Source organism: Miniopterus schreibersii, assembly GCF_964146895.1.
Source record: "Miniopterus schreibersii genome assembly, chromosome: 2".
NCBI classification, from domain to species: Eukaryota; Metazoa; Chordata; class Mammalia; order Chiroptera; family Miniopteridae; genus Miniopterus; species Miniopterus schreibersii.
This window is the reverse complement of record NC_138102.1, coordinates 22,793,665-22,808,308: the sequence shown is the minus strand read 5'-3', so window position 1 is coordinate 22,808,308 and position 14,644 is coordinate 22,793,665. Positions and strand designations below refer to the sequence as shown.

Below are 14,644 nucleotides of genomic sequence, written 5' to 3'. Positions count from 1 at the left end.
TGTAGACCCTTAAAAAATGTGTTGAATATACTGGTAAATGAATGAATCCTCCTTCCCCTTATCATAGTAACCAACGCATGTTTGCTGATGGATTAGAAAAAGCTAACAACGTCAGGTGAACAAAGGATGGAGCAGTGCAGAGAGGGCCAGGGGCAGTGCCCAGAATAGGGCTTGGGGTTCTTAACTCCGCAGGGTGGGTGACTCTGGGCAGGTAGACCAGTCTCCCTATGGCTGTGCGACACTCCCAGCCCCTCCTCCTATGATTCTAGAGCTCTGGAGGTGAGAGCATTTGGGACTCCCTGGCTTGGCCAATGGACCTGCCTTGGCAACCGGTGCCCTGTGTGCAGGGGAGGTGCTCCAGCGTGCCCTGGGGGCTGCAAGACTCTTTATGGAGCCAATGGAACAGGCATCGTTAGGAGAGGAAAGGGGAACAAAGAGCAACCTTCCCAATTATTAATAAGGCAGCAGCCCCATCCATCTTAATGAGACAAGGCGGAAAAAACCAGCCGCCAGGCAGCCAGCACACAATAGGATACAATAGAGACCTTGCTTTCTTTTTAAAAAGGAGGAAAGAAAGAGACACACAGAAAAGAAAAAGCCACACAGATTGGAAAGCAGTTCCAAAACGTCCACCTCTGTGCCCCTTGTAGAAGGTGTTACCCTGCTCTGCAATCGTAGTTGTCTCAGAAAGGCAGAGGGTACTGTGGTCCTCTGCTAGCCTGGGGTGGGATGGGGTGGGATGGGGCAACTTTAATGGCAAGTGGTGAGTGGAGTGACACCCATCCTAGCAATATATTTTGACTTCTGGATGCAGTGAGGCCCAGTGTGGTCCAGTGTGGCCCAGTGCAAACATGAAGATCTCTAGCTTAGTTTAATTCTAGCTTAGTTAAATGGGGGCTCAAAATGATTTGTTAACTTTTCAATTAAAGCTCCTCTCTTCCACCCCCACCCCATCCCTGTGTTGCGTTAAAATTTTTCTGAGCCCTGGATATGGATTTTTCTATTTGTTAGCTGTGTGGCTTTGAGAAAATCACTTAATGTCTCACCCTCAGTTTCCTCAGAACAAATGTACCTCCTAGACTCACTGAGAAGATTACATTGTGCTAATCATGGATAAACAATTACCACAGTGTCTGTCTGACACAAGGAAGGTGTTCAGTAGTAAATCTTAATTGAATCAGAGTCTGAATTATTTCAGCTGGACAGGCAAACGAGGTCCTCTCCAGGAGGCCGGGGGTATCCTGAGAGTGGATCTGTCTGATGTTCACTTTGATTCCCCTGGTTTAGCACAGGACCCAGCACAGAGTAGCTGAATGAATGACTAAGAGGCCAGATGCTGATGCAGTGGTGGAGAGAGGACAAGGCTCAGCACTCACAAGCTGGTGCCCTCCAGGGGGGCCAAGCCTGGATCCCAATTAGAGCAAGGATCCCTGCCAGCGATAGCTGCTCTCTGCCAGGATCCTCATTAGTTTGGCAAGACATCCTTGCAAGCTTTGCTGGATCCTGCCGCATGCCCAGACATACTCCCTGGTGTTCAAACCACTAAGCTCTCTTGGTGGGTGACACACAGCTTGTCCAGCATTTCCTCAGAACCAACATCCCCAGGCCTGTGCAGGAAACTCAGGTGCTCTCTGTGGCACTCAGGGAAGCCTTTTTACCATCTCACCCGTCCTGGGACGGGGTCCAGTCCATACAGGAAAGGTGTGTTTTGTGTGGCAAGTTACTACAGGATAAATTCCTGCAGCCCAGAAAGAGTGGCTGCCAATTCTTCTGGTACGACAGGTAAATGACCTTCCAAATTTCCCCTCTTGGCATGGCCATCTTATGGGTGGATTACCTCAGGCAGTGTGTGTTCTATGCCCAGTATGGCCAGGAGGGTGGAGGGGTCAGAGGCCAGTGTGCTGGCAGGGAGTTAGGGGCCTGGTGTCCACCAATGACCTACAGTAGGACTGTGAGCAGGCTGTTAAACTTCTCTGAGTCTGTTTCAAACTCTCCTCTGCTCCTTGGTGGAAACAGCTCAAAATCTCTTCTCTTAGGGGGATGCATGATGCAATGAACAGATGCCCAGACTGGACCTGTGATGCCAGGGAAGGGTAGGAGGCCTGAGCAAAGCACACCGGGGTGGTACGAGGTAATGGAGCAGCTGAGGGCATGTGTGTGAGGGAGAGCGAGGACACCCATCCTGTACAGAACCTTGCACGTAGTAGGAGCTCATTAAGAATTTGTTGATTGATTGCTGGCCTAAGAGCTCTCTCTCCATACTTCACTTCTGTGTGGTCTGGAAGGAAGATGCAGAGTATGACTGCATAGGCATCGTGACCTGGACAATGGGGGCAATTATCCAGAAAATGAGCCATCGTTCACCCCCCTCCCACACTAAATCTTTTGCAATAATTACCTGACATTTCAAATGAAGCAGGATTTTTAAGAACCTATGTAATTGAGGCGAATATTAGAGACTCACACGGCTCCTTCTGCCTGAGAAAAACACGTGTGCTGTTTGATTCACCTGTCTTCTTTTCTTTACAATGAATAGTTACACTTTTACCTTTTTTTAAAAGTGATATTTAGACATTGTAGAAATTTTAGAAAATGAAGAAAAGCAAAAAAAAGATGCTTCTAACAACCAGAGATACTTAACATTTCAGTGTACTTATTTTCAGATTTTTTAAAGCTTTTTTCCTTCCTTCCCTCCCTCCCTCCCTCCCTCCCTCCCTCCCTCCCTCCCTCCCTCCCTCCCTCCCTCCCTCCCTCCCTTCTTTCACCTTCTCTTCCCTCTATTCATCTTGCAAAATTTGAATCACACTATATAGGTTTGTATTCTATATTCTCCATATGCCATTCATTCATTTACTCACTCATTCAGCAGGCCTTTATCTACTGAGAGCTTGAGAGGCACCAGGGCACTGTTCTTTGGGGTGTAGTTGTGAACAAAACTGATACCAGTCTCTGCCCTTGGGAAGCTTACATTTTGGGGGTGGTGGCAATGGGGTGACAGGCAATAAAATAAGTGAACAAAATAAGTAGTGTGTTAGAAGATGATAAGAAGTAGGTAGGAAAATGAAGTAGAAGGAAATAGCAAGTGGTGGAGTGGTCTGGGTGCAATTTTAAATGGGAAAGATCTCACCAAGTAGGGGATGTCTGAGTCCAGACCGGCAGGGCAATATTCTATCCTAAAATACTCCATTTTCAATACCCGGTCTCTAGGTGCTTAGAATGACTTTCTCAAGCGCACAGAAAATCTAGGCAAAATTCTTATATCAGCCGTATTAATAATGCAACAAAGAAGAAGAAAAATGCAAAGAAAAGTGCTAAAAGCTTATGACCAAATCCTGGGCCTTTCCCTTGGGCTGATCAGAGTGTATCTACAGCAGAACAGAAAGTGAGTCTGGGGAAGGCAGGGTGGGTTGGGGGTGACATTGCAGGTACTTGCTCATCACAGCAATGCCAATGTGGTAGCTGTCTCATGCTGTATTATAGGAGCAAAAAAAAAATCCCATCAGAACAGCTCTATTTTGGACATTGGCTTTGGTCCATTCACACTGAACTCTGTCAAAGGTCATAATTATCGCTAACATTTGCCCTGGGCTTTTCAGTTTCCCAAGTCCTGGTGTTTTCAGAGTTCCTGATACAGTATGAGGCAGAAAAGTAAAGAAAGGGCAGTGGGAGTTTTCTATTTATATAAAATTTCAAAGTTTGAAGGAATCTAGAGTCTATCTGGCCCAGCTTCCCTCTAAGTTAAGGACTGAGTCTCAGAAAGGTGAAGAGATTGCAAAGGTCACTCAGCTCAGGTTGGAAAACTAGACTCTTAGTCCAGTGTTCCATCCACAGCAGCGGGTGTCTCACACAGGGTGACGTGATTACAGCATCATTCCCTTCCAGCTGCCAAGCTGGCTTTTCCCATGTGGAATTCCAAACAGTAAAGCTTGTTCTGCAGTCAGCCACTGGTACCAGGTTTCTCAAAGTGAGACCAAATCTGTCTTGCCTCCTCTCAGAGCAGTAACTTCCTCACCTGCCTCAGGACCGGTGTGGGATCTGTCTAGGGATGGGCAGGTGGCTGGTGTCAGCCTCAAGGCTCTTTCTCAGGCACTGTCACTCTTTGAGTGTGGGTCTCAGGAAGTAACCTGGTGCTGGTACCCCTGTGCCCATTAGCCGACCCCTCCTGAAGCCCTGAATATGGACTTTGTCTGGCGGGCTCCCCTCTGCTCCGAATGGACTAAAGCCAGTCATTTGGCAAAAATCAGCTCAGTTGCCACCATTGTCTTTCCAGAGGCAGAGCTGAATGGGCCCTGGGACTAATGTATTCTATTATGCCCCTCAGGCCAGCCTCGGCCTGGCCTCGCAGGCTTGGGGAGAGGGCTGCATTCCGCAGGCCTCCCTCCCCCAGCTCTGCACTCTCCAGCCCTGCCCACCCTGGGCCCCAAGAGGGAGCTGCCCAGCCAGCCCATGGGCCAATGGGTGTCTCACCTCCCAGGAAGACGCCTTGAAAATCAGCTATGGGGAAGTCACCCTATCTGGAATGGAACCCTTGGGTGGAAGGAAGGGTGTTGAGAGTGGCTGAGAGTCCAGTGAGAGAGCCAGGAATGGACATGGAGAGGCAGCCTTGGCTGCTGCGAGGAGCAGGAGTCAGTGGGGAATTCTGGGGAAGCAGGCACATCGCCCCTGCCCTGCTCCCTCGCACCTCCGCACTGCCAGTCTGCAGGACGCATTCACTGATCGCGCAGTGTGTCTGCCCCCCCTTCTCCCCTGTGACCCATTTCCCACCAGGAACGTTCCTCCTCCAGAGGACAGGAAGGGTCACGGGTTTGATTTGAGCAGCCTGCAGACCTCTCGTTCCAGGGTCAGTTATGCCTGCACGGAGAGAAATATGATGTGTGAAAGATAAGGGGAGAGGGGCTTGGAGACGGGGAGCCTGGGCTCACACATTTATCACATGTGCCCTTTTAAGCACAAAGGAGAGGTTTGTGAGAGTCTTGGGTCACTATCTCTGGTTCTTGTGTTTGACAAAGCTAGGCTTCCATCCACTAGGAAGAAGGGAAGGCAGGATGTGCCTGTGTGTGTGTGTGTGTGTGTGTGTGTGTGTGTGTGTGTGTGTCTTTGGTGTCTTTCCCAACGAGACAGAGGTTTGGAAGTGTGAGTTCCTGGCCCCAGGGCTTGGTGAGCTCACACTGCAGAGGCTTCTTTCCCTTTTGGATTTAACATGGCCTGTTCCCCCCCCCCCCCTTTTATTGATTACAAGTATACTTATTCTCATTGACGACTGCACCAACTTTGGGAGAGCTATCAGAAGGCTGAGAGCCTCCTTCTTAGGACAGTTTGGGCGAGGCGGGGTGGACAAAGTGATGGGAGACAGAGAGAATGCCTCTCAATCCGGCAGGCTTGTTAGGCCTGAGGAGTGCGGGATCTCTGTGTGCCTGATGCCGGGTGGGAGTGAGGCGGGGTCCTGGTGGGCTTGTTCTGGGGCTGTGCGCCTAGCCTGTCTGTTGGTTTCTCTGAGTTGCTGGATGGTGGGTGGGCAGATGAATGCTTCAAGATGATCCACAGTGTCCTGGCTAACTGTAAGATCTCAGCCCACGCCTGCACTCTCCCCAGCCCTTTGCTCTGTGCACATTAATCCCCGGGTCCCCTTTGATGCGTATCTCTCTTCCCCTGCTCTATGGTTTTAGGATTTTGGGGATCTGCCTGAGATGTCCTCTCTTTCCCACATGGCCCAGCCCAGACACAGGCTATGACAAGAGGGGATGGAATTAAATTACAACCTGAAATCCCCCCTAACCTTGAGGAGGCAATGTCCTTGGGGTGGGGATGGAAATAAAACCGAAAGTCGGGGAATCTGTGTGAGTTGAAACATGAGGGAGGCAGAGCATTATATTCTCCAGGAAGAATATTTTATTCTCCTGTCAAGGCGCCAAGGACAATGGCAATAAAAGAAAACATACGCGATGGCGGTAAGGGTTACACGGCCCTTTAGGAAGCAGCCGGTTGTGTATTTATGGACCGAAATGGCTGGAAACCCCTTCACACGAGGAGTTAATGCAGAACTTGGAAAGCGCTCTAAGGCTGAGTGGCTGCACTCGGGAAGCTGTTATTTATGGAGCTTTATACTGTGTATTAAGCAATTTGCTGGTCTAGACTACACTTAAAAATAAAGAAAGAACAAAAGGGTTTGATGGACAAATTATGCTTTTCTTGGGGTGGGGGAGGCTTGTAACACTCTAAGTGTTAGAAGGATTTGAGAAAAGGCAATGTTTGTGTAATGACAGATATTAAATATGATAGAGTGTGAAACTCCTGGAAGGTTACAGAAGGCTCCAGATATACAGCTGCTTATGTTACAGCGCGTGGGGAAGAGGGCAGGGTCTGTTGGCTCCTGGCTGCTGCAGGCAGCCTCAGAGGGGCCAAGGGGCAGGCTTCTCGCCACCTACCCTTTGACTTGGTAACACTCCCACAGCACTGCTTCCTTAAGAAAAGAGTTGCTTGTCCACCGTTTCTGCCTGAGAGCTTGATTTCATTGTTAAACGATTGTCTGAATGCCCTGGACATGGGCTACCTAAAGAGCCTTTCTGACTCAGCTTCCTCTTCTGTAAAGTGGGATGCTCAGTCGGGGGATACAGAGCAATGCAGGTGGACGTGTGTGACCAATCCACTGACACATAGAGGTGGGGTGTATCACAGCTACAGGCATCGAAGCAGAAGGAAGAGATTCAAGCTTCTAGGTACATGGAAGAGCTCCTTAGGCTGTTGCTTCTTGGAATCTTCTCAAAATGCAAATTTTGATTGAATAGCTCTGGGTGGGGCCTGAGATTTGGCATATCTGACAAGTTCCCAGGAGGTACTGATGCCACTAGTCTGGGGATCACACTTTAAACAGTTCCAAGAGACAGTAAGAATGAGAACTTTCAATCTTTCAGTTTCTTGTCTGTGATTAGAGTCTCTAGACTATAGACCCGCTTAAATTAGATTTGTTTCTAGCTGTGGGAAAGAGAAAACCCAAATGACTTTGGATTCAAGCAAGCCAAGGAGAGAGATTGTAGGTCTCACCCCATAAGAATTCCAGGGTAGGCTGCTCAGGTCATTCCTTACCATCCAGGTTCTTTCCATCTCTCTGTTCCTCCACCCTAGTGTGTGGGCATTTATCCTCATGCCTGTGGTCTCATAGTTGCAAGATAGCTGCTGTACCTCTTGGTATCACATCTGAATTCCAGACAGGAAGAAGAGGGGAGGGTCAAGGTGCATGCCCTTTAAGGTTGCCCATGACCCACTTACCAACGTGTGCTTCTCACTGCTTAGAGCTGGGTCATAGGACCAATCTCATTCAGGGATCCCATGTCTGTGCACCTACTATGTGGCAGGCACTGGGCTAAGTACTAGAGGTGCAAGGACAAACATAGTTTCTGTCCTCAGGAAGCTTCTAGAGGAGCTTCAGACGTGTAAAGAAGCAAACAGTGAAGAGAGGTGCTCGGATAGCTGCGGTGCATGGGGCAGACAGAAGACTGGGTTAGCCACATCCATCTGGGAGACCCAGGGCTGTGGCCAGCAAAGAGAAGGTGAAGAGCTGAGTCTTGTCTAAGGGTTGGGAGGACAGCTGGCCCTGTGGGGGCAGCATGGGCTCAGCACAGAGACATGCGGCAGCCTGGCGCCTCCTGGGAACTGCATATCCACTCACACCTCTGTTGGAACTGCCTCAGGGCTGGGATCCAGCCTTCATACACCTGTAGGCAACACAGGTGGTTTTCACCTGGCATATATTCGAGGTTTTAAATATTTTTAATGTCACCCCTTGAAAAACCATGGAAGTCTCAAAATGTCCAGGTCCTAGAGAGGACCATAACTAGACCTCCTGCCTTATACTGTGGACTGCCTCTTGCACAGTCCTCTTGCTCCCTCTCTCATGGGTGTATAGTGAGCCCTCCCTCTTTGAGTGGCTCACAGTCTTTTCTCCCCTAGATCGTTTCTTCTGAGCATCCTCATGATGGCAGGTCAGCGACACAGGGTTTATTGGCAGCTGCTTGCACAGTGCACTGTGGTCTCCTCCGCAACCCAGGCCCGGGCACCCTTCAGGCACTGGCTACTTCCTGCTACTCTTTTTCCCCCGCAGGACCCCCCAGGAACACCTCTCATGCACTGCTCAGGCCTTGGGATCTATCTCTCTCTCCTCTCCCTTTTTCAGAACCATCTTTTCCTTCTAGCTGACCTCTTGGAAGAGTCTGATGAATGAATTCATGATAGAAGTTAACGGCAGCCAAAGGCCCTCTGGGTTTCTCTCCCTGGGGACTGGCATTTAACAAAGACAGTTAGGCCTAGTGCGGAGTCTACAGGATTGGAATCCAAAGATCGGTGTTCCTGGCTGAGTCTGTCCACTAGAGCGCTGTGATGGCTGGACTGAGTCCACCACTCAGCTCTGTGTCTTCTCCTGTGATATGGGAATAACAAACTTTGCTGCCAGCTCTGAGCCTTTTTGTAAGATGGGGCACTGTGCCTTTGCCCAGCAGAGCAGCGCCTTTCGGATGGGGACTGGGAGGAGGGGACCTCTCATCAGCCCAGATGGAGACCAGGAGGTGAGCGCTTGCACAGCTGAGGGTGAGGTCGCCAGACCCGGAGGGGAAGGAAAGGCTCTCCTGAAAGGTGAAGGAGTGTGATGATGGGCCCGCTCCCATTCCTCCCCCCAACACCTCATTTATATCCGAGTTGTTCTCAGCTCTAACCCTTGAGAAAGGCGGTGGAGCCGTCTGGCGCGCCTGCCACGAAGGGTTAGGTAAATAAGCACATGGCTCCTAGGGGAATGTGTCTGCTGCCGCCTCCGCCCTCCCTGCAGCAGTCTCAGCAGATTTACAGGCCTCCCGTCAACGAAGCATGTGCCACTTCACTTTCACTCCGGATCACCAGGGGGAGGGCGTGCCTAAAGGCCCAGTTTTCCTGCCCTGTGATGTCCCAGGGCAGCCTTGAGCTCTGAAACACCAGGACCTGGCCCCAGGTGTTACAGGCAGAGCCCCCTTCTAGCTTCTCCAGCCCCCGCTTCAAGCCCAGGCACTGTCAGAGGCTCCCAGAATCCCCAGCCTTCTAGGCACCAGCCCTTGTTCTTACACAGGGTTGCATTAGGGTCTGGGGGCCAGTGTCCATGTAAGATGTACAGGAAGTTCTGTTCTCCTTTCAGACTTGGCTACTACATTCGCCAACCCATTGTTGCTGAGCAGCCTCCTGGTGCAGGCCCTGGGGAGATAGGGGGGTTGGATGTGTCATCTGTATGCAGGTAGGTTCTGGGATGGAAGGAGAGTCAATACAAAAGCACCATACTCTGTTATGGATTTGTAAAAGGCCCCAACAATCAGTTCCCTAAGGAGTCAGATCTAGGAGAGATTTCCCCTTCCGACAGACAAAGAGAACTATGTGAGTGATTTATGCTTACTATTGCCGTGGTTCTCAGGAAAAGTAGTGCAAAATCAATGCTTGGGTGCAGTCCCTCTTAGCTTGGATGTTTCACATATCTCCTCCCTTTACTGCATGTTTATGCATTTACAGGGGTGGAAAGCCTTATTGAGCACTCACTGCATGCCTGGCACCATGCTAGATGCTGGAATGCAGTTATAAATGAGACAAAATAAGACAAGATGCAGGCTCTCCAAGAGCTCACAGTCATGTAGTAGACACCCCAAAGCAAGCAGTTATGAAACAAGGTGAGTGCTGTAATGAAGTGTGTACAGGTGCTCTGGGTGCAGATAGGAGACAGAGCCTAATCCACCTAGGGGTGGAGTTGTCTTCAACTCCAAATTTTTATGAGTCTTCCTAGACATTCCCAAACCCTAGATAGCAGGTCAGGCCAGTTCTTGAGTCAGAGGGGCTCAGGATTAATAAAGTGGGCATAATATTTGCATCTCTATAGAGGCAGAATGGAAAAGAAACCTGTCCAAGTAAGAACGTTACTGTGCTTTGTGACGTCTTATATGGGATATCACTTTAAACATCTCACATTTTACTAAAACCCTGTGTGCCTCACTAACACTAGCTATTGATAATTCACATATTTTATTTCATGAGGTAGCAGGGCAGGCATGATAGCTCTGATTTACAGGTGAGAACTCTAAGGCCAGAGGGATAAAGTGAAAGTCACCTAGCTGTAAGCAGAACTGAGGCCATACGTCTTTGTATTTGCTGACTCTGGGCCAGAATGCTTTTCTCTGCATTGCACCAAAGCTACCACCACCCAGCCGTAGGCAGGAGACCCTCCCACCTCGCTGTACAACTCCTGGCTGATGGAGAGGATCCTGAGTGTACCTTAGGAGAGTGTCATAAAAATCACTGATGATATGATAATGGAACAGAATAAAAGGAACAGAGTAGAAAGGCTCCTCCCTCCCCCCACCCAGTGTCTCTAGGAGAGGGCCGGAAGGAGCTGTGTGTGTGTGGGAAGAGGCCACCAGGTAGGCACCTGGGAGGCCCTTCAGCGACCCTGTTTGGCCTGACAGTCAGCTTTGGGCAATAGGGAGACTGAAGAATGCCTCCTTGAGCTGGTGTTATGAAGCAACAGGCAACACACTTCCAATTTTCATGTACGGGCACCTGGCAGTGTATAAATCAGAACTTTTTTGAAATGAAAAACACAAGTTGAAAGTTATATTTTGCCCCTGTTCTATTCAGGAATCCTGGTTTCTAGGCGCTCTGTCATGCCAATAGCATGGTTAAAGAACCATTGTTCTGGAACTTTTCCCTCTACACATAAACATTTTTGCCATGAGGAAAAGGGAGACTGGGCTTTGAAGTGCAAAAGTTTGACAAGATGAAAAAGAACAAAAAACAACACCAAAACAAAACAAAAAACTGGACGCAGCGCTAAAATACAAAGTCTTCAGGCTCTTCCCTGGTGCGAACTGTCTGGTGCCCATCCTCCAAAGTTCCAGGTATAGAATAAAGTCTATCAGTGAAACTGAGACCCGAGTGCTTCCCTTCCAGCTGGGCTGTGGAAGGAGCCAGAAACGTACTGGGTTTAGGATTCTGGGGTCTTATTTATATCCCCACTCCCCATTTGTCCTTGAGACAGTTGTGTCCCCCGCATAGCCTAAGAGGCCTCTTTCTAAAGCAGTAAGACCATTCGGATGTGGGGTGGGGAGCTGGGGACTGTGGGTGATCAAAGCCAACAGGGATCAACCAGACATATAGGCCAGGGCCTCTCATGAATGGATTTGTGACATTTACTCCTTACTTAAGACTCCAGGACTGGTGGAGGTATGTCACCTGGATGGATTTCCAGAATTGTAGTGGTGAACAGACTCAAGTTCTCCCACCATTTGGGGGAAACTGTGCAAACATGAGCGGGAGGTCAGCCAAGCCTGGATTCAGAGGTGAGAGGATGTTGTTTACCAACACAACTCTTTCTAAGGAGCGAGTAAACAGACACATTTGGCTTGGGACTGAGGGCCTGGCTGGAGGAGAGGAAAGGACCCCCTACCAAACAGCATTTTTCTCTAAATGCCCCTTGAATTGAGACACAGTTGCCGGGTCTCCTGCGGTCTATTCTCTGTGAGGAATGTCTTCCCCAGCTTCTCCGCTGAGCTCTACCAATTGTTTAGGGGTTAACCCTTTGCCGTCCAAACTCTTGCTTTATCTCTCTCCGTCTCTTTCCCTCCATCTGCTCCTCTCTCGCTTTGGTGTACCTCTCATTAGCCTAGAAATGACAGAGAATTTGAGCCTGCAGATGGGTTTTGTGTGCGCAGTGGAATCACAGTCTCCATACCGGCACGAGTGCTTTAAGGAAACAGTTGCTTCTTCACAAACTCAAGTAGCTTTGCTTGGAATCTGTCCATCAAAAAATTTGGTCTGCAGAATCCAAAGCCAGCTTCCCTGGAGCCTTACAAACAAGCTGGCTGGCAAGGCAGCGCCTCCTACAGTGTCTGCCTTAAGCAATAAGGTCTGCGGCCCATTTGCCACATGGGGCGGTACCATACAACTCAGTTGTGGGGTTTTCAGCATCCTTTGCCTCCTTTCACCCACACTTCAGGGCACCCGCGGCCCAGACCCAGCAAACTTCATAAACTGCTCGCTGTTGTCTCCTGCCCTTGGGGTCAGTCATAGTCACACTCCCAGCTATCTGAATGTTTGAAACATACAAAGAATTCCCAGGAACTCTGAGGTGGAGGGTGGCAGGGGGACTTCTGTTCTTGGGGGGGGGGGGGCAGGTGAGAAGGCCCAGCTGTGTTTCTGCTAATACTCTCCCCTTGCTTTCTGCCTTAATGGGAGCCCTCGGTTTTGACTTGAGGTTCCTGGGCCAGCACTGAATGTAGCATGTGTGCCTGAGTGATGGATCTGATATTTACACACACCACGCTGATAAGTGCACATGTGTTTTTAATGTTTTGGCTTTCTACACCACAAACATGTCAATGTGGATATGCGTGCACACACAGACATGCTGTCGAGCTGGGACTTGAGTTTTTTTTTTTCTTCTTTCCCTTTTTTAAAACAACTCTGCCCCCCCCCAAAAAAAAAAAAAAAGCTAGCGCCTTTGCAAGCAATCTTTCCCGCCGCGCTGAGCAGCGTTTACTTAATGCCTCCGGTGTCGCAGGAGGGCCACCATCCGGTGATCCCACCTGGAAAAGTGCTGCATTTTACCACCAGCGAACAGCCCCAACTGCACACCTTCCCCTGGTCTCGGCGGGAGCTGGGCTGGCCGGCTGGGGGTTTGAAAGCAGCTTTCCCCAGCCCCGGCTTGTCGGAAAGAAAACGACTCGTCTTTGTATCGCAGCCGCAGAGAGCAACACCGAGGGGGTAAGCTGCTGGTCTGGTGGGCTGCGGTTTGAAATGGGGAAAAGCTGTAAAAAAAAAAAAAAAAAAAAGCCTTCGTTATCTCCTGGATTTGCAAGCACTGTTAAATTCCCCGCTCCTCGGCGACCCGCGCAAGTTAATTAACAGCGTTCAACACCGTCTTCTCCACCCCACGCTTCTGGTTCCTCTTCCCGTTATTTTGCCGTTTGCTCCCCGCCCCCCGCCCCGCGCTCGGTTCTCCTTTTATTTATTTATTTTTCGATTCTGTTTCTTAAGGGGTGTTGACCTGCGATAAGTTCTAGTAAAGCGCAGCCCGTGGCGAGGGCAGCGATTGGCCCGCCGCGCGGGTGACTGACGGCCGGGCGCGCGCGGCTCGCCGCAGCCCGGCGCTGATTGGCTGCGCGGGAGACTCAGGCTCGGCCGCGGGAGCGCCGGGCACTCCAGCGCCGCAGCCTCGGGAGTCGGTGCCGCGCGCCCGGAGCCCGGGCAGCACTCAGGCCGCGCGCCCCCTCCCCGCGGCAGGCCGAGGGCCGCCCCCCGCCGAGGACCGGGCCGGAGCGCGCCGCGGAGTCGGGCCGCGGTGGGGACGGCGCCTTTTGTCCCCGGAGACTCCGGGAAGTTTGCGGCGGGACGCGCGCGGGGAGGCGGCCGAGGCAGCCCCGACGTAGCGGGAGCGAGTGCGCGGAGCCAGCATGGGCAGCGGGCGCGGCGCGGGGGGCCGGCGCGGGGCCGCCGGGGGCGTGCTGCTGGCGCTGGCCGCGGGGCTGCTGGCCGCGGGCTCGGCCAGCGAGTACGACTACGTGAGCTTCCAGTCGGACATCGGCTCGTACCAGAGCGGGCGCTTCTACACCAAGCCGCCGCAGTGCGTGGACATCCCCGCGGACTTGCGGCTGTGCCACAACGTGGGCTACAAGAAGATGGTGCTGCCCAACCTGCTGGAGCACGAGACCATGGCCGAGGTGAAGCAGCAGGCCAGCAGCTGGGTGCCCCTGCTCAACAAGAACTGCCACATCGGCACCCAGGTCTTCCTCTGCTCGCTCTTCGCGCCCGTCTGCCTGGACCGGCCCATCTACCCGTGCCGCTGGCTCTGCGAGGCCGTGCGCGACTCTTGCGAGCCGGTCATGCAGTTCTTCGGCTTCTACTGGCCCGAGATGCTCAAGTGTGACAAGTTCCCCGAGGGGGATGTCTGCATCGCCATGACCCCGCCCAATGCCACCGAAGCCTCCAAACCCCAAGGTAAGGCCACCCCCTCCGATGCCCCGGGCTGCTGGGGACCCTGGGATCCGCCGGGCTGCAGCGGGGGCTGCGGGAGAGCCGCTGCCACCCCGACCGCCGGCTGCCGCTCCCCCCGGAGTTCGGACGTGCTCCCTAGAGACTGCTCCTCAGCTGGGCAGAGAATGATTTTCCCCCCAAAGCTTCCAGGCCGTCCCAGGTGTTGCCTAGCGCCTCTCCCGACCCAGGTGCACGGACCTCCGGGCTGGCCCGGCCGCGGCGGCTGCGCTTCCCTCCTCCCCCAAACGGGGTCCCGCTTCTGGAGCTGCTCTTCCTGGGGTTCAGTCTCTGTTTTCCGTACCTGAAACAAAGCCTTAAGCTCCAAATAAAAGGAGAGCCCGTCTCCCTTCCGAGAGGGAACCGAGCCCTCATCGCAGTGATTAACACTCCAGACGGGATGCACCAGGAGGGTAAACCCAAAACCCAAAGTGCAGAAAGCTCAGGAAGGCCGGGATACATGCTGGGGCGCAGCTTTATTTTCTTAGATTCCATGAGGATTTTACAAAAACAAACAAACAGCTCTTGCCTTAACTAGTCATTCAGCCAAGTAGCCGAAACTGCAGAACTAGCTGAGAAAGAAACTTTGGAAACGGGGTTTTCTGTTTCTCCACCCCTT

At 51.6% G+C, this 14,644-nt stretch overlaps 1 protein-coding gene across 1 annotated transcript in view; it reads left to right on the top strand.

Annotated features, from left to right (window-relative positions):
• The first annotated feature begins 13,367 nt into the window (after positions 1 to 13,367).
• Positions 13,368 to 14,644, top strand: part of SFRP1 (secreted frizzled related protein 1) — a 41,054-nt gene continuing 39,777 nt past the window's right edge. The window contains exon 1 of the mRNA XM_081128806.1: positions 13,368 to 13,992. Within this exon, the coding sequence (XP_080984932.1) occupies positions 13,449 to 13,992 (544 nt within the window). The 5' untranslated portion in view covers positions 13,368 to 13,448. The remainder of the gene's footprint in view (positions 13,993 to 14,644) is intronic.